Source organism: Formica exsecta, unplaced genomic scaffold (genome assembly GCF_003651465.1).
Source record: "Formica exsecta isolate Colony F162 unplaced genomic scaffold, ASM365146v1 scaffold355, whole genome shotgun sequence".
NCBI classification, from domain to species: domain Eukaryota; kingdom Metazoa; phylum Arthropoda; class Insecta; order Hymenoptera; family Formicidae; genus Formica; species Formica exsecta.
This window is the reverse complement of record NW_021850798.1, coordinates 11,153-31,331: the sequence shown is the minus strand read 5'-3', so window position 1 is coordinate 31,331 and position 20,179 is coordinate 11,153. Positions and strand designations below refer to the sequence as shown.

General features: G+C 31.0%; 1 protein-coding gene across 1 annotated transcript in view; it reads left to right on the top strand.

Moving 5' to 3' along the window:
- Positions 1-19,313, top strand: part of LOC115238740 (myelin regulatory factor-like protein) — a 56,295-nt gene extending 36,982 nt beyond the window's left edge. Inside the window, 16 exon segments of the mRNA XM_029812787.1 lie at positions 967-1,060; positions 4,555-4,782; positions 4,920-4,992; positions 5,704-5,962; positions 6,041-6,227; positions 6,303-6,522; positions 6,599-6,757; positions 7,307-7,633; positions 8,687-8,946; positions 9,247-9,594; positions 9,686-9,860; positions 13,445-13,520; positions 16,280-16,395; positions 16,480-16,730; positions 16,813-17,029; positions 18,585-19,313. Coding sequence (XP_029668647.1) covers positions 967-1,060; positions 4,555-4,782; positions 4,920-4,992; positions 5,704-5,962; positions 6,041-6,227; positions 6,303-6,522; positions 6,599-6,757; positions 7,307-7,633; positions 8,687-8,946; positions 9,247-9,594; positions 9,686-9,860; positions 13,445-13,520; positions 16,280-16,395; positions 16,480-16,730; positions 16,813-17,029; positions 18,585-18,662 — 3,068 coding nt within the window. The 3' untranslated portion in view covers positions 18,663-19,313.
- The last annotated feature ends 866 nt before the right edge of the window (positions 19,314-20,179 follow it).

The window sequence follows — 20,179 nt, the reverse complement described above, 5'->3', positions numbered from 1 at the left end:
TAAAATGTTTATCTCTGTGAGATCTAAAACTTTTGTCTAAAACATTTATCATGATTTTCCGTATTTACTGAGATAAGCGTAAAAAACTATAATTTTTATAGGTTTTTCATGGTTCTCACCATGAAAATCAAATAGTCGCCAATTTTCACTATGATATTCGTAATCAGCGCATCAAAATACGTAAGAATACTGAGTTTCAAAAAAATCGGGGGTGAGTACTTTTCGGAACTACACCCCCATTTTCTCTTAAAAAATGACTTTCTTGTAGGAGTCGCCAAAATTCCTTTTAGGATCTTTCATTTGAACCTGAAAGGAAGCTTTTCACAAAGTTTCATCAAAATCGGAGACGGGACGTTTTCGGAACCCAAATCTATTTTCAGTTTTAAAAATAAAGTTGGGGTGGGTTAGGTTAGAATTTCTTCGGGTGAAGGTATAGAGAGAGGGGCCCCACCTCTCCCCCACGCACGCATTCAATAAATAATATTTTTCATTTTAGATCTATTTATTTACTGGAATAAGAAGAAATGAGGAGAAATAATAAGCTACATGTACAATATAAACATTTAATTTATCTTTTTAATTTATCATGACCATCATTTAATTTATCATGTACCTATCCCGTAAATATAAACAAAAACTTTTTCTACGTCTACTCTACAAGAAATACAACGTATACAAATTTTACTGTTTCTAATGTTACTTTATAATACCTAAAAAAAAAGCATTAAAATTGTAAAACTTTAAATTGTTATATCTCCTAAACCAATGTCGTCCCCCGACTTTTTTCTTGCGGAGAATTACTCAGAAAACCTACAATATATTTAAGTAAGCAATAAAATCGTTAAGATATAACCTTTTATGCAGTTTTACCGAAATGGATATTGTTGAAACGGATAAACCTGCCGATTGATAATGGATGACGATTTATTTTCATTTTAATACAGAATTTCTTTGTTTTTTTTTCAGGTCGTGGTGATTTCGTCGGGGGTATAGACAACGAGGCTCTGGATTTTTCGCAGTTGGAGGACTTTATCAACAGTGACAGTGAACAACCTGCAACGTGAGTCTAAAGAACATTAATCTTCGATATCTGTAGATATTATTATTGTTTATTTTTATTTTGCTACTTGTTGCGCCTTGGGTCGGTTGAAAAAAAGACTCGATCAGATGAGAAACCTGATCTCGGGTATCAAAGTATTCGATCTGACACATATAATTCGAAGAGATAAATCTATAAAAATGGAGTTATAAATATGGTTACAAAATATTCCAAAAATTCTAATGAGAAGCGTAGAATTTCTGCGAAAACAGCCGCATGCGATGCCATTTCCAGGCGCTCCTTTTCAAGTTATGCTAATTAACAAATTTAGATAATATGCTTTTGACGTCCAACAGCATGAGCACGCGTTTCCTGCGAATGACATGACCAAGTATCAGGCTAAATTCCTAAATTGCTCTATCTTGACTCTATGTATTCAGGCTGTTCCGTCACTACGGCGATTATCACAAGAATGGTTATTATGTTTTGATAATACCCATATTTTATTAACTGGACTGCTGTGATATATTTTAATTTTTTTTTATATTTTTAAACAAACAATCCATATTTTTATCATGTGGCCCTCTCCGAACCCTACAACTTTTGTTTGAAACATTTTTTTCGATAAAGCTTACTTTCCGAGATATTTTACAGTTTCATGTTAAAAAACTCACCCTGTATATTATTAATTTTTTTTTTTTGTTATGGTAATAATCCGATTTTCAGCATTTATCTTGCATTTTGACAAAGGAAATCTTGTGATCCTTGCGACGGTAAAATTCGAGTTACGATAAAAAGAAATTTAGCGATGTCATCTAATTTATCCAGCAGCATAAAATTATATTGATCATATTTTTATGCTTCAAAATATTAGATACTTTTACATCTATATGTATAATTATTTCAATTTTTTATATATGGATAAATTTACTAGTTATATTTTTTTACAACTTTAAGTACCTTAAAAATTTTTCTTATTAATATTTCTGTTTGTCTCTTTTTATGATATACATCTTATTCTTGCGATTCTGTGTGAGACGCATATTTTGATGTGTACACGTGTATGCATCGTGATCAACACGCAACAGATATGTTATTTAAAGAAGCATTAGTTAGATAGATAAGAAGAGAAAATTTATAGTCGTGACGCAATGCGAAATGATTTTATGTGAAATGGTTGTTTGGCAAAAGAGAAGAGTCTATAAAAACCTGTTCACTTATTTTTTTAATTATACATAGTTACATTAATCGGAGAATAATAAGAAAGATAATGCAATATCGGAGATATCGGAGTAAAAAAATAAAAATATGAAACAGAGAGAATAATAATGAAAACAATATAGTTGGCTATAATTTATACTTAAAGAATCAAGAATTTCCAACTGACAATATAATTACTGGCTGGCTTATGCAATGAAAAAGAATGGGTATTTTACATGATTCTTTTTATTTGATAGAGATTGTTATCAAGCGAATGTTTTCATTATTTTCTAATTAAGAATTCGCAGAAAATTCTCTCTCGTCGAACAAAAGTATAAATTGTAGCCAAGTCTTCAACACGGAAATTGCATAATAGTACCCATACCGTGCAGTGAAACACCCGCGAGTTTTCTCAACTTGTGGGACGAAACGCGAATCGTCAAAGCATCATTTTCTGCGGAATACTGAATGATTCAGACGATAACGATATCTCGTGTTTTGCAAATTCAATTGCGCTCTTGGCACGCACAGTTCTCGAAAGATCAATAAAAAGGCATTGGTATAACACGTATACAACGTGTGGTGTATACACGGTTTTTATCAAATAATTGTACATCTCTCTTCTCTAAAGAAGATATATTAGAGTTTCTAGAAAAACAAGGAAAACTGGAAAAATCTGGAATTCTTAGGAATTACTTTTGTACGTAGAACAATCAAGGAATTCTCATGGAATTTTTTTGCGAGGAATATTTAAAAAAATTCTCTCTTTGATCATTTTGCTTTTATATTGTAAGCAGTAGGCAATTCGCCGATAAGTCAAGTTGTATAAATTATGTGTTTAAAATATATTTAAATATATATCTATATGTCTGTGTTTATATATCCAATATCTTAACAAAATATTTTGAATATACAATACATATATATATCCTTTATTGTAATTTTTAGTGATAAAAAAATTATGGTAATTATTTACTATAATAGACCCAGCTCCAATGATGTTGACTTTGACATATGTTGTCAAGGACATAATCCTGAGTAACTTTTCCTTATAACTTAATCGGCGGTCTCTTATAATTTTTAAGATATTTAAAGTTAAAGTTAGATTCGAAACGAAAATTTGGTTTGAGTTATATAACGTAACTTGAATCAAATTTTAGTTTTAAATCAGAAATAGGTTTAAGTTAGGTTATATCTTCCGGAAGTGGAGCCCCCCCATAGGGGGAGGTGCGGAACCCACTGTGTCCATGCATATACTTTACAATGCGAAGCGACGTTCAGCCCAGAATTGTTGTGTGGATGGGAAAGTGTATGCGTGAACGCAGTGAGTTCAGCCCCCCCCCCCCCCACCTACGGGGGGCTCCACCTCCGGAAGATATAATCTAACCCAAACCTATTTCTGAAAATTTGATTTAAATTATACAACGTCCTGATGCGGATGGACCTTGCTTCTTGCGTGGAAATTACAAACTCATGTAAAAATTACGTTTTATTTCTCAAACTTTATTTGTTAATAACTTTTTAATAAACAATGACTGCCGATTAAGTTATAAGGAAAAGTTACTCAGGATTATGTCCTTGACAACATATGTCAAGGTCAATGTCATTGGAGCTGGGTCCGTTATAGTAAATAATTGCCAAAAAATTAAAATGTTATGCAAATAGAAAATATTTATCTACAAAAGTTATTCAATTTTTTTCAGTACATTTGCACAAATCTAGCACTTGAAACTTGAGTGGCTCTATGTTGTTTCTTTTTTTTCTTCGTATGAGCGAAAAACATTAGAAAATGGATACAATAAAATAACTTATTTTAGGAAGTTGCACCAAAAAATTTTTAAAATATTCTCTTTACTTAAAATTTTTAGTAAAAATATTTAGAAAGTCAAGGAATTCTTAAAAAAATTTTTTACAAAATTTGAGTAAAGACACCTCTTGTATATACAGGGTGTCCTAAACCACCCGTACATTAAGCTATAAGAATATGCAATAAAAAATAGGGGATTCTATTTAAGAAATTAAAAGTGTCCTTGACTTGACCTTAACGATGTTATCCAAGGTCAAACCAATGACACCATCTTATGTTCCCCTCAGAACCATACAATTTTTGTTCAAAACGTTTTTCTCTAAACTGCTTAGTTTTTGAAAGAAAAGGGGTGTACGGGTGGTCTAGGACACCCTGTATATACTTATATCTTCGTTATATAAATATTTAAATATAGTAAATAATAATTTGCAAGCATGCTATAGAGGAAAAAATAAGAAACAAACGTATCGGAAGATATATTAGATAAAAAATCTGAATTTTGTGTTAGATACTTTGCGGACACTCTCGCGCATAATGAAAATGGGGGTGGAACTGCGCCTCACAATGGCCGGATCGAAGCACCTACGTCGCAACCGGTCGTCGCCCAGCAGCAGTCATCACCGCGATTACCTTCGCCGCAGATGACACATCCAGTCTCGATAGCGTGCATTTCTGGTACTACGACAGTACCTAACAATAATGGCGGCTACAAAGATCCACAGTCGTATGTTCATCCGTAAGTTGAATTCGCATAAGAATTATTAGAGTGAATCACACACATACAAAAAATAAGATTTCCTGTTGCATTACGAATTTATTTACTATTTATGCACAAATTGAACTTATTGTGTTAAAATATAAGCTAATGATTAGTATTCAACATAGTCTCTTCGAGAAGATTGTTGCACTTGTCCCACCTTGGCACGAGTTTGAAGATTTCCCCTCGGTAAAAATCCGGCTCTCAATGTTTAAATCATTATTGAACAGCATTCTGTATCGCTGCACCATCTGAAAATCGTCTTCTTCTAAGATGCTTCTTTAGTAGCTCAAACAAATGATAATCAAAAGAAGCCAGATCTGAACTCTAGGGAGGATGCTTCATGTCCATAATGTTTCAAATGATCAAATGATTACAAAAGTTTCTGAGTTCGATGTGTAGAATGAAATCCGGTATTATCGTGAGAAATTTATAAGAAAGAGATCTGGACTTCTTTAGAGAGAATTCCAAGCCGCTTTCTTCGAATTACCTTTTTGATGATGCAACAGTACAAAATAGTGTTCAAGAATGATTTAAACATTAAGAGCCAGATTTTTACCGAGAGAAAATCTTCAAACTTGTGCCAAAGTGAAACAAGTACGTTAAATTATTTAAAATATTATATATTTATATCTTTTTTTACACATTTTAAGATTATATTAAGTAAATATTAAGTAAAGTTGCGCTCTCTCTCTACGTTAATAAAAAAAGGAGAGAGAGAGAGAAACTTTTAAAACATAATATTCCTAGATCTATATTATAAAAAAGAAATATCACATATATCTCTAATGCGTATCACTGTTTTAATTTAAAAATAAATTATATTTAAAAATAAGTTCTCTTTTTATTAATTAAAAAGTAATCATTGTTAACTTTTCGACACACCTTTTCTCGAGAAAGATTTTAAGTAATACGGGTACCGTGGAGCACAGTTGCAGTAGCAGTAGCGCGGTATTGGATAGTGATGAGGTCACTGACAGCAGTTATATCGACGCTAGTTATCAATGCATTCGGTTCCATCCTTTTCAACAGTCATCTTGGCATGTTCTCTGCGATCACAATCTCAAAGAGTTACCGATACCACATTACAGGGTGGACGCGGACAAAGGATTTAATTTTAGCAATTCGGATGATGCATTTGTTTGCCAGAAAAAAAATCATTTCTTTATATTTATATTTATATATTTATATTATATATAAATCTTTGTTAAATTTAATATCTAATTACACGCGGTACATTTTTAGATAACATGTCACTCGCAACTTCAAGGAGAGGCCATATTCGTTAGAACTGGTGAAGGTCTAAAAAAGATAAGTGGTTTCCAATTACATTTCTACGGAGTCAAAGTGGAGTCTCCGTCGCAAACGATCAGAGTCGAACAAAGTCAGAGCGATAGAAGCAAAAAACCTTTTCACCCTGTAACGTAAGTTTATATACAAGCGCAGTATATAGAGATCTCTGTAATGTAATTGGATATTGCTGAATTACGCTACGATAGATATTGGTGTTACAGAGTCGAATTAAGCAGCGAACGTGTCACGAAAGTGACGGTTGGTCGCTTACACTTTAGCGAAACTACGAGTAACAATATGCGCAAGAAGGGAAAACCAAATCCAGATCAGAGGTATTTTCATTTGGTCGTCGGATTGCACGCTCATACCGCGGATCAAGCCAGTTATCAAGTAGTGGCTCACGCATCAGAACGTATAATTGTCAGGGTATGTAAAATTAATAGTCTAAAATAATTTTGTGAAGAAATTGTAGACTGACTCTCATACGTCTTACGTGTTACAGGCAAGTAATCCAGGACAATTTGAATCAGAAGGCAGTGGTGTAGGTGCTGAAGGTGGATGGCAGAGAGGAGCCGCCCCGGATAGCGTATATCATGCAGGCAGAGTTGGAATTAATACGGACAGGCCGGACGAAGCTCTTGTTGTACATGGCAATATGAAGGTATGCGACTTTTGGATTATATTATTGGGAACGGGTATACTATTCCAATTTTCATTAAATATAAAAATATTAAAACAAGCATTAATATATGCAATTCAGTTTTCTTCAGTTTCTTTACCAATTTTGTAATATATATTTTGTAATATATATTTTGAAAATATATAAGACATCTCTCTCTAATTAATATGTAAAAGAATTTTATTTATATCATTATTATTTATATAAACAATTGTTATATTTATGAACAATAAATAACGAGAATATATTATTTGAATATTCTTATTTAGAGATAAAAAGTTATTTAAATAATATCATTTATAACCGAAATTGTTCTTCGAATAAAAACAAATATATGTGGTAATTATTTACATCTCCGAAACAACCTTGATTTTGATATATATAGATATATTTATTTTTCATATTTTTTTATTCAATTTTCTCTCTAAAGTTTTGATTGTAACGATAATATAAACATTCGTTGTTCACGTTTTTTTACGCATGGAATTCAATATCATTCGAGAATTAAATTGAAAATTAAATTTGTTATAGGTAACAGGTCATATCGTTCAACCTAGCGATGCAAGGGCCAAGCAAAGTGTTCAAGAAGTGGATACGCGTGAACAACTACGAAACGTACAACAGCTGCGCGTTGTTCGTTATCGGTATGCCCCGGAATTCGCCCAGCATTCGGGTCTGGATGTGAAACAAGAAGACACTGGTGTCATAGCGCAAGAGGTTCAGCAAATTCTACCGGAAGCTGTGCTGCCGGCAGGTGATATCGTTCTACCAAACGGTCAGAGAATAGAAAATTTCTTGGTGGTAAATAAAGAGAGGATATTTATGGAGAACGTTGGCGCCGTCAAGGAATTATGTAAGGTATGATCTCAAAAAAAAATATTTTATACGATATTATGTATACATATGCAGATGGCTCCAGAATCATCAGAATGTCATCCATTTAATAACAGATTTTCTAATGACAAATTTGGACACGATTTTTCTTTAGCGAAAATGTCAAGGCAATAATTTAATAATATTTGAGTTATACACGATTAAAAAAAAGGATTTTTCACAAAATAAGTTGAAAGATTTAAAGAACTACGTTTTTAATCAAATATTATAGTTAATTTCAGATGAATTTACTTCTATAGAATTCTAATTTAAAACTATTAAAAACTATTAAAAACTTAATTTAAAACTTACGTAGCTAATCGTTATAATTTGTAGCTGCTTATTGCAAATTATTATATTTATATTATATTTTTAATTATTATATATAAGTATATTATATTTTTTTTAAAAACAACTATGTTTTTTACACTAATTAATTCCCTTTTTATTTTGTGCATAAAAGTATTGAAGCAAGATAATCGAAAAAAGAATATTTTATGAAATTTGTATTTCATATAGTTTATGTAAAATTATGTCGAATTAAAGTATAAAATATCTCGCAAACTATTCAATTTTTGGCCATCATACCCTTACAATTTTTAACGCCGAATATTGCGAGGAATCAATTTGTATAAAAAATTAGAATAGTTCCATTAAAAAAAAAAACTAGGGTTACCTTCACATGACTTTAAAAAAAAGACTTTAGTTAAAATTCAAAATTATTAACTTTTTTCTTTTTATAAACTCTATAAATTTTATCTGAAACATTTTTGGTACAATGTCAAGTTTCAGGGAAAACGTCTTGTAACACTTTATGTGAAACAAACATCTTGTACATATATTTAAAAGAATTGGAAAAATTGAAAATTTGCAAAAAATAATAGTCTACTTCGACATTTTTGTCAAGGAAAAAACGACTTTAAATTGCCCAAAAAATCTACTTGAAACATCCAATGATTTTGTGTGACACTCCATAAATATATGGATAAATTTATATAATGTATATCCTTTATTTAAGTATATACGGCTTTATTACAGGTGACAGATAGTCTAGAAACGAGAATAGATCAATTAGAGAGAATAAATAAACGATTAGCAAAATTGAAACGGGGCGATAGTCTAAAGAGCTCCATCAGCACAGTATCCAGTATGTCGGGAAATAAATATTCATCTTCCATCAATAATAAGTCATCTTTGCACGGAAAGACAAAAAGGCTCGAAAGAGAGGAAGAACTTCTCTGCAGCAATAAATTTATTCAAATTATCATTGTTATACTTATTCTCATCATGGCATTTTGGTAATTGTTTAGTTCCTTAATTCATGATAGTATTTTAATCCTCGATATGGCAAATTACCTGACTGTCATCCACATGGTAAATATTAGATTTTTAGTAGAATTTTAATAGAATTTTACCTGCTTTTGAATAAGAATATTTGAATAACAATATACGTTGTATATTGTTATTTTATACTTTAAATACTTTTATCTAGATAAACATTATTGTTAAATAAGAAATTTAATTTGCCGGCGAGGATTAATTCGACTTTATTTCTATAAAATATCCTCTAATTAATATATTGATATTAAAATTTTCAGCCTAGTTGCAATGGCAACCTTATATTTCTTGGAATATCAGAAACGTAGTAGCATTGAATGGTCCACCATGGCAAGCAATGGAATGTTGGCCATTGGTCCAGCTCATCCATCGACAATGTCCACGACTTCTAATTACGAGCACCGATATAATTCATTGTTGCATAGTACATTATCTCCTTTGTATACAAAGCATGGATCTTACACAAGGGGATTAGATGGAGGATTATCTGTCAAAAGTAACTCTCTGACGACACCACCTCCTCACACAAAACAGCAATTGTATTCTCAGGAAATAACATGGTATCCAATAAGCCATCCGGGTTCCCAATCTAAGCTTGAAAAAAATAAGTCAGTAAATTTTTTTTATGTTCATTATAAAAGAAAATATCTCATTATATACAGATTTATTAAAACTATTATATTCGTAATACATTTTCAGCGAATTTCCTGGAAACTGGCTCAGTAGAAATGGCGCGGGCGCTGTTCCTAGTAACGTAGATGAAAACGATCAAAGCTCAGATGTAGATTCCTCATCCACTAACAAAGGTCCGATTCCTTTAGGAAGACCTGAAGAATGTCCCGCACACTTTACTGAGCTCGAAAGTCCATGTCAGGTACTCGTATAATTTGCAATTATAATCTCAAATAGCCAAATATGTCGAAAGACCTGCTACAAATTGTTGTCAGCAAGAATAAAGACTACAAGTTTAATAGAGGAGTTGTTATTACCATATTAAATGGGCAGATTGACAGCAAAAACAGAACATGTGTATCCTATTATCTAAAAATATTATATAAAATATAAATATACTTCTTTCGAATAAATTATGTTTTATATCGATGAACAATTTATATGCATTAATGCAATAAAATCGAAATAAGTTGAATCATTTATAATACAGGGTGTCCGGTAAAGATTGTGTCAACGCTCGTGAGCAGGTAGAACACAGTAAACTGAACAGAAAAGTCCTGTACTATTTTTTTCTATAATGCTTAATCAGAGGCGGATGGTAACTTTTCGGGGCCTGATGCTAATACTATTTCAGAGGCTCTTTTTCCAGGCAGAATAGAACATTACAATGACGTCAAAAAACGATGAAAAAATTACTATAAAAACTAACTTTTCTATCATAATTTATCGTTTTCTCGTTATTTTGACATCATTATAATTTTTTGTTCTATCTAGATAACAGTTTATGATAACATTTAAACATTAATAAATATACAATTCAAATAAAATATATTCATAATAAATGATATTCATGAAAACTATAAACGGTTTACAGAAACATTAACGTTTTACAGAAACAAATTAAATTAATAAAAATAACTGGCATAGATATAAAACAAAACATAAATGTGAAAAACAAAAGCATTTCAGAACAAAAGTTAAAAAATTTTTTTTTTACATTTCACGTTTATGTATTCTTTGATGGCTTCGTCATAAATAACAGATCTTGTGATGTCACTTTCTACTGAAAGAATTAATAAATAATTTTATCTCTCATTTTAGATCTGTACTTATTTTTTATAAAAGATAATTTAGAGAAACCTCTCTTTCTGCTTCACAACTTGTTATTGGGAGTGTTAAATAAATGATCAAAATTGTATACAGAGAATTCTTACCAAAGAAGACGCGGATAACCCATCTGATTATAACTATACAGAATAATACGTATCTCTAGTCTGATACTATATGGTTCTCGTAAGTGTCGATTCGGTAGTTGTTTGGGGGCCCCCTTCTCGTTGAGGGCTTGACGCTTACTACATCGTAAACTTCTATATAAATCCGCCCCTGTGCTTAATTGATAATGCCTCACAGCAGAATTCATTTCGAGAATGACAACAAAAACGAACTTCTACACCACAGTTGTCAAACCACGCAGTGCTTCACGACACGTTATGCCGATTGTAATTCAACAGTTGTACCTCAAGTGTTAAGTTCATGTGACGTTACTTCACGTCCCGTCGCGTCCCGTTACATCAAGTTCATCGTAATCCCGGCATAAAGGAGTTATTATTGAGTAAAGTCTGGCCAATCAGCGCCGACTTTTAGCCAGACGCACGTCGGTGAGCCACCTGCCTAGTAGTGTGCGCCAGCGTAGCGACGGACCATTCACACATTACCAGGCGCGCGGCTAAAGGTCGGCGCTGATTAGCCAGACTTTACTCAATAATAACTCCTTTATTAAGTGTTATAGAAAAAAATGTTACAGGACTTTTCTGTTCAGTTTACTATGCTCTACCCGCTCACGAGCGTTGGCACAATCTTTACCGAACACCCTGTATAATATATACGATAGTTATTAATACACACACATACATATCTATACAGGGTGTTTCAGGAGGAAAGGTCAATATTCTGGGAGGTGATCGTATCGGCCATTTTAAGCAAAAATGTTCATATGAATATATGTCCTATTACCCACGGTTTCCGAGATAGAGCGACTTGAATGTACATCTTGTGTATTCACTTTTCTTCTGTACACTTCAACCTTCATCCGTGAACCTGTACAGTGAAGTGTACAGAAGAAAAGTGAATACACGAGACGAACTGCTCGCTCAAATAATGGATGCTAGTGCCCGCATAAAGGAACGTCACGATGTTGCTCAGACGAGCAACACGCCATGTTCATACAACAGTTGAAAAATGCATTGATGTTAACGGTGGAATTTTTGAAAATTTATTATAATCTGTAAAAAATGTATCACTTGAACAATAAATATTAGAAATAGTACGTAGTATTTCTTTCTTGTCAGTAATTTTGCAACTGTACATTCAAGTCGCTCTATCTCGGAAACCGTGGGTAATAGGACATATATTCATATGAACATTTTTGCTTAAAATGACCGATACGATCACCTCCCAGAATATTGACCTTTCCTCCTGGAACACCCTGTATATAAAATTTAATCATAAATTTATTATTCAATATTATATATTGTTTTTTATCATATATTTATAATATACGGGTAAGTAAAGATAAAAGCAAATTTATATAATATATATATTTAATATTTAATCGCGTATTTATATTTAATCGTTATATGATACGATTATACAGGGTGATTCAAAACAACCTGATATCCTTGAAATGTCATATTCTTTAGCGAATTCTGAGATGATTTTTCCTTTTACAAAATTTTGTTTGAAACTTAGTTTTTAAATTATAATTGAAAATAATTAGCTACTTATGAGTGCGGTACAACGGGCAGGCAGGAACTGCGCAACGCGTTACGAGACTCACTTTACAATTTCGCAATAAATATAACTGGAAACATTACTGTTTTTACTGCAGTACTTTATTATTATTCGCAAATGTCAATTTCCTCACAAATTAAAGCATAAAATCCCACGATAAATATAACCAATTTACTATTATTATTTATGAAGGATATTTCGTTTACTTTCTGACTGTTGTATACGTAGTTTTAATTTGTGCGGAAATTGATATTTGCAAGTGATAATAAAGTACTACAATAAAAACAGTAATGTTCCAGTAATATTTATTGTGAAATTGTAAAGTGGAATCTATTTTAATTTTTTTTTCTCGTGAGGCGTTGCGCCGTCCCTACCTGCTCGTTGTATCGGACTTGTAAGTAGCTAACTATTTTCAATTATAACTCAAAAACTAAGCTTCGGACAAAATTTTGTAAACAGAAAAATCGTCTCAGAATTCGCTCATGAATATGATATTTCAAGGACATCAGGTTGTTTTGAATCACCATGTATGTGTAGGTGATATAATTTGCGCTCTGAATTACATAATTAAAATAAATTACGAAAAATCCTTAACTATCTTTTTCTGCGATACTTAACAAAAAAGGAATTATCAAATAAAGATCAATCAGTACTATTTTTAGGCGGGCATACGTCCGTGAACTATGCACCAAATTGAGTGCAGCCATGCATACTACTCGATGGCGTGAATTATGATACACCCTGTATATAAAACCGAAAAACATGAATAACTTTTCTATATCAGAAGTACTTATAGGTTTGATTGAAATGATAGTTTACGATAAAATTATGTAATATTTCAACAAAATTTGAATCTATTTTTATTGTTATATATCGATTTTCGAAAAACCAGAATTTTATCATATACAAAAATATACATATGTATATATGTATATATATATATATATATATATATATATATAATATTAATTAATTTGAATAAACACTGCCTTTTAGGTATATTGTTGCACAGCTGAGATTCATCAGTTGGAAGATCCTCAGCCTGATCATCCGCCAGAGAAAAAATCTATTTGTAAGTTTCATACCTGGTTTTCTATATTAAGTTTCAAGCGTATATAAATTAGAATAACCCAACAATGCATAACATACTTTATTCGGTAAATCTCTACATTAATGTACTTTCCCCTCCCCTCCACACACATGTAATGACTTTGTCATTAACATATATAGGATGTGCCATTTTAACTTTCACACCGTAATATCTCAAAAACCATACATTTTCAAAAAACATGTTTCAGACAAAAATTATTTGACTTGAAGGGGGACATAATAAAGTGCCATTGGTTTGACCTTGGATAGTCATTTTAAAGTCACATGAAGGCCATTTTTAATTTCTTAAATAAAAACCCCTATTTTCCATTACATATTCTTGTAGCTTAGCTCGAGAGCTTTTTAAAACACTATAATAAAGTATTTTTCCATTAAGTATTTATTATGGTAAGATTATCGAAAACTAAATATTTTACAAGATATTTTATTTTTTATATCAAAATATATCAGATTAAGATATAAAATAATTCGAAAAATACTTAATAAAAAAATACTTAATTATAGTATTTTGAAAAACTCTCGAGCTACGCTACAAGAATATGTAATGGGAAATGAAGTTTTCCATTTAAGAAATTAAAGGTGACCTTTACGTGACCTTTAAACGACTATTCCAGGTCAATCAATGGCATCTTCTTATGTCCCCTTTCTAGTCAAATAACTTTTGTCTAAAACATTTTTTTTGAAAATGCATAGTTTCGATAGTTTTCGATATATTACGGTGTGAAAGTTAAAATGGAATACCCTGTATATTATCAAGTTCATGATTTACGATAGAGTAATCTTCAAAAATTTTTTGCCCGTCATTTGTTATTTATTAAAAGGTTATTAACAAATCAAACTTCGAACATGGACTGACAATGAAAAATGCAATATTGGACACTGTTTATATGGATATTAACCCCTTTAGACTTTACGACACGCACATTTATTCGTTATTTTTAATTTATAATTTTTAATTGTAAAATTAAAAACCTCGAAAATTCATACATATGAAATTCCAGCTATTGTAATAGCGTTTTCGAATGTAGCAGTTAATCTTTGAGAGCGATTAATGACATCATTGCATCATCTCTGCCAATAAAAGACTTGGATTCATAGTAAAATATAGCGATTAATTGACCCGGGTTGGATTAACCCGTTCATTCGAAAACGCTATAAAATTCAAAGAAGAATATATAACCGAGCAGAGAGATTACGGTTGCATGGAGCAGTGTGTGACTCATAATCGATGGCAAAGTACTAGTCAATTGAGAGCTAGGTCGTAGGATAGAGTCCCGGATATTTTTCTTCTGCTGCTCGAGAAATATCTTACACTATTTATAGTGTAATCCAATTAATTTTTTTTTTTAACTTGGCTGCTACATTGTATTTTCTATTTTGAATTTTTAAATTTTGTCTTTATATTTGTAATCAGCGACCCCATAGACCCCATATATTTTGTTTTAGCAAAATAAAACCAATTGTATTGCAAAGGTTTAAATAATAACCAAACTCTACACATGTACACTTAACGAACACATAGATCTTTAAAAATACCAAAAAACGAGAATGTGAACGGAGCTCTATATAAATTTGCAGCTTTCTATACAAAATAACATTAATTCCACATCGTCCGATACTTTCGGTGCAAAAAACGATGTTTATAATTATATATAAATCATATAAGTTTCCAACTTTCCACGCAAAGCGATGTCCACTCCACATTTAGTACTTGAAAGCCCAACTTTTTTTTTATTATGTGCTTTTAGACTTGAAAACATCGGGCAATGTGGGATCATCTACTTTGCGCGAAAAGTTGCAAATTCTTCTTTTCATATTTCATATTAATAAAATGCTATACATTTTTATGAAATTGTAAAACTTTTCGAATTATAACATATTTTTAAATGTTTTATATGTATAAAGGTTTGTGTATTTGTTTAAATATATGCGTATGTATAGTATGTATAGGATATAATATATGCGTATGTATAGTATATACATATGTATAGGATTTAGTATACAGGGTGAGTTTTTTAAATTGAGACATTTAAATGTCTCGAAAACAACGCATTTCTGAAAAGAAAGTTTGAAACAAAAGTGGTTTGGTTATCAAAAACTAAATATTTTACGAGATATTTTATTTTTTATATCAAAATATATCAGATTAAGATATAAAATAACTCGAAAAATACTTAATGAAAAAATACTTTATTATAGTGTTTTGAAAACGCCTCGACAAGGGCTACAAGAATATGCAACAAAAAATGGGAGGTTCCATTTAAAAAAATTAAGTTGATCTTCAAATAACCTTGAAAACGTCCACCGAATCAGAAATAAATAATGCTGTTATATTTGCCCCCCAAAACCAAACTACTTTTGTTTCAAATTTTCTTTTCAGAAATGCGTTGTTTTCGAGACATTTAAATGTTTCAATTTAAAAAACTCACCCTGTATATAATATACCCATATAAATTACATCCAATATATGTAATTTTTCATTGTCAGTTTACGTTCGAAACTTGATAGCGCGTGCGTGCATGCGTGCATGCATGTATGTGAGAGAATCTTATATTAAAAATAATTTTTAATAAACAACCAATGGCTAAAACTTTTTGTAGATTACTCAAAATCATAATTTTGACAAGATATGTTACGGTCAAGATTATAAAAAGGGGGAAGAGGAGGACGTAAATCTCTATTAATATAGAGAGATTTATTTTTTATTCTATTACTTTTTAGCAGATCATTTAGAACAACCATTGAGCATGCCACATGAAGAGAAACGGAAATTAGCTAAAGGTTTCCAAAATGGTATTAGTCCATCCAATCCTAGCACTCAAACTCTTGTGAAAGAGGTATAGAATTTTGTTTAAAATTATCATCTCTTTTGGATATATTTATTATAACAAATATATAAATGCATATGCATTATTTTCTAGATTAATTACAAGTATTTACATAAACGAGCAAGGCGAGAAACTGGTGCAGATTGGGGAGAAGTCGCTAGTAACGCCGCGGGATCATTACCACCGGAACCTAGACCACAATTATTCGTAGTGGCGAAAAACTTCAACACCTCTCTGGATCAAAGATATTGCTCGCCATCATCGCCAGATACACCCAACAATATTAGTTGCTTTATACCTTTGTCGAAACATATGCCGGATACGCATTTAACACTACATTTTGTGTAAGTTTGGAATGTGCGTATACTTTTACTTACGAATAACAGATATACTGAATTTCTGTCAAGGCATTAATAATATTTTTAGCGGCATGCCGTGGTATTGGCAGATCGTGCAACAGTGTCTCTTTTCGCCGAACTCCAATATGGACGAAACAATGTGCGGCTGGAGTTACACTGTGCCGCAACAAGCTCAGTACATTGAAAATAATAATCAATCGGGCGATCAGTCGTTTTCTCTCGACGTCGCTCATTATCTTAGGAAGACTTTGAAGTTTCGAATACCTACGATACAACCCCAAGAGGTAATTATATGAATGTAATATTTATTAAGTTTTTTTCACAACATTTATATACTTTGATTTCAAAAAGTAAAGTTTCCTGTTTTATTACGATTTTTATTTACCACTTATGCACAAATTGTGGATACAATAGACTTATTGTATTAAAATCAGGGACCGAAACAAAATAAAGATTCGGTTCCGATTACAATTTAATAAAATAATTAATAACTATTCCAGTTTTGGTTTCGGTTCCTTGATAAATAAAGGAAACCGAAACCGTTTAAACTACGGTTTTATCGGGTATGGTCCCAATACTTTTAAAATTATTGCTTTTCTAACTTTTTTCTAACAAATTATACTATTTTTTAATAGCAAATATATTGTTCTTTTTATATAAAAATGCAGAATTTATTAAATTTATTTCTTTTTTTCTTTTATATATATTTTATTACAAAATAAAGAAAAAAGTAATATCAAATGTAAATAATTTTTTTATTTTCTTGAAAATACAAAAACTTAATTTTAAAAGTAATTATTTTTATGCATTTATTGTTTTTTATTTATTAGTTTTTTTATCGTTGACTTTTTGAAAATTTTATTTTCATCAGATTTATTATTTTCCGATGACACCTAGCCAAGAAAACTACAAAAAATTTAAATTAGTAATATAAAAATATAATAAAAATGTTTTGTAGAAATAAATTGCAAGAACCGAAAAGGTATCGAAAAGAACCATAAACCGAAAATAATTTAATAGTCCGATTATGGTCCGGTGTTATAAATTTAACAGAATTTCAATACGGTTTACGGTTTCGTTTTTATTAAAAAAACAGTTATCGAACGGGTATCGATTCTGGTTTTGGATCGGTCCAGGTCCCAGATTAAAATTTAAGCTAATGACTGCTTTTCAATATAGTCTTTCAGAAGATTGATGCACTTGACCCACCTTGGCAAGTTTAAAGATTCCCTTTTGGTAAAAATCCGGTTATTGATGTTTAACCCATACTTGAACAGCATTCTGTATAGCTGCATCATATAGAAATCGTCTTTCTCCAAGATGTTTCTTCAGCGGCTCAAACAAATGAAAATCGAAAGGAGTCAGAGTCAGGCTGTAAGAAGGATGCTCTATAATATTTCAATCAAATGATTACAAAAGTTCCTGAATTCCATGTGCAGAGTGAAGTCTGGCATTATTGTGAGGAAAATTCACAAAAGAAAGAGGCCTGGATTTCTCTAGGGAAAAGTCCAGGTCTCATTTTTTGAATTGTCTCTTTGATGAAGCAGTACAGAATACTGTTCAAGAATAATTTAAACATTAAGAGCCGGATTTTTACCGAGAGAATCTTCAAATTCGGTATCAAGGTGGGACGAGTGTATCAATCTTCTCAAAGTCTATATTAAAAAGTTCTATTTTAACACAATAAATCCAATTTGTGCATAAGTTGTAAATAAAAGTCGTAATAAAACAGGGAACCTTACTTTTTAATTATTATTACATTAAAGACTTCTCCTTGAAAATAACATCTTGTTTTTAATATCGAACTCTACAATAATTTCTTTAATTACTTTATTACAGAATATTTGCAGAAACAAACATGGTGTCGATTATTTGGAATTTACATTGCACTTTTATCGAGATTGCGATGAACAATAAATTTTCTTTTCTTGTACAGTGCACAAATGTTTATTATATAGTAAAAAATTTATCGATAAATTTCTAAGAATCTAACAGGAGTTAGACTTTTCACCTTATAAGAATAAAGTCTTTGTGCCTTTGTAACCTTTTCTCTGCTTTCATAGTTTGCAGTACATACAATATGTATTTTATATATCATTGTGTATTGCATTATACACATATAGTATATTATTTACTAATATAAACGTAAAATATATATAAAATATATAGATTTAGAATTCTATATAGTTAATATAATACATATCATATTGTGCAGGAAATTTCTTTAGGTATTACGTGTGTGAAAAAAAGTATATGATAATTATCTTATTCATCACAAAGTAGATAACAATAATGACAAACGAACAATCAAGTAGTTGATGGGTATTTTATTTCTCACTGTTTGTTTCTCACGCTATAAATAGCAACATTTTATTATATTTTGTTGTGTTAACAAATTGAGTATGATGCATCGTCAATGCATTGATAATATTACACGGGTGTAAATATATGAAATTATTCGTTAAACTTCGATATATGAGATAAGAAGATACGGAATGTTTCAAATTGTAACTTGGAAATTATTGACGCCTTGACATTTTTGTAAAAAAAAAAAAATCGGGTAACTATTCACTCATTCATTTTAACATGAATATTTACCAAAAATTGCCTTCAAATTGATCAGAAAATCTATTGCTATTGTATTACTGCTATTAAAAGTACATTTGGTGGTTTTAAGACACCATATTATTATCATGTGCATTACGAAATGTATATGTCGTAGCCAGATTACATAATCCGTCGTTTTATAAAACGTCTAGGCATTTTATAAAGTGCGGTCACATTCTCAAATCATGGTTGAAATTGAAATATTTTATAATCTGGTTAAGAATTTTAGTCTTCTTATAAAACGCTAACAAGCGGCCCATCACATTGTCAAACGCAACAATTTGTACATTGTTTTAGATTCTGGCTGGTTCTTTTTAGTCATTTTATGAACTGTCTTTGTAGAACAGCCATTTATAGAAAATTAATAATTAATTATGCTATAATATTAATAAGTAACGTGTATTTCTAAATGAAAAAAAAGCTTGTATGAATACTTGTTGTATTTATTACAATTAAGGCTTTATAAAAGTAACATGAATAAAATTCTTGAAAATAATGTTTGAAAACAAATAAAAAAGACAGATATAAGAAAAAAAAAACACATTTATTATGACTATTTTATCAAATAACATAAAGTAAGGTCGGTAAAAACGCGCCGTTCAAAATGATTGAAATGAATCAACCAGGATGTAAAACGATATATAAATCGTTGCGTTTGACAATGTGGCGGGTCGCTTGTTAGTGTTTTATAAAAAAAACTAAAATTGTTAGCCAGATTGTAATATATTTCATTTTCAACCATGATTTGAAATGTGACCGCACTTTATAAAGTGCCTAGACGTTTTATAAAACGACGGATTATGTAATCTGGCTAAGACATATACATT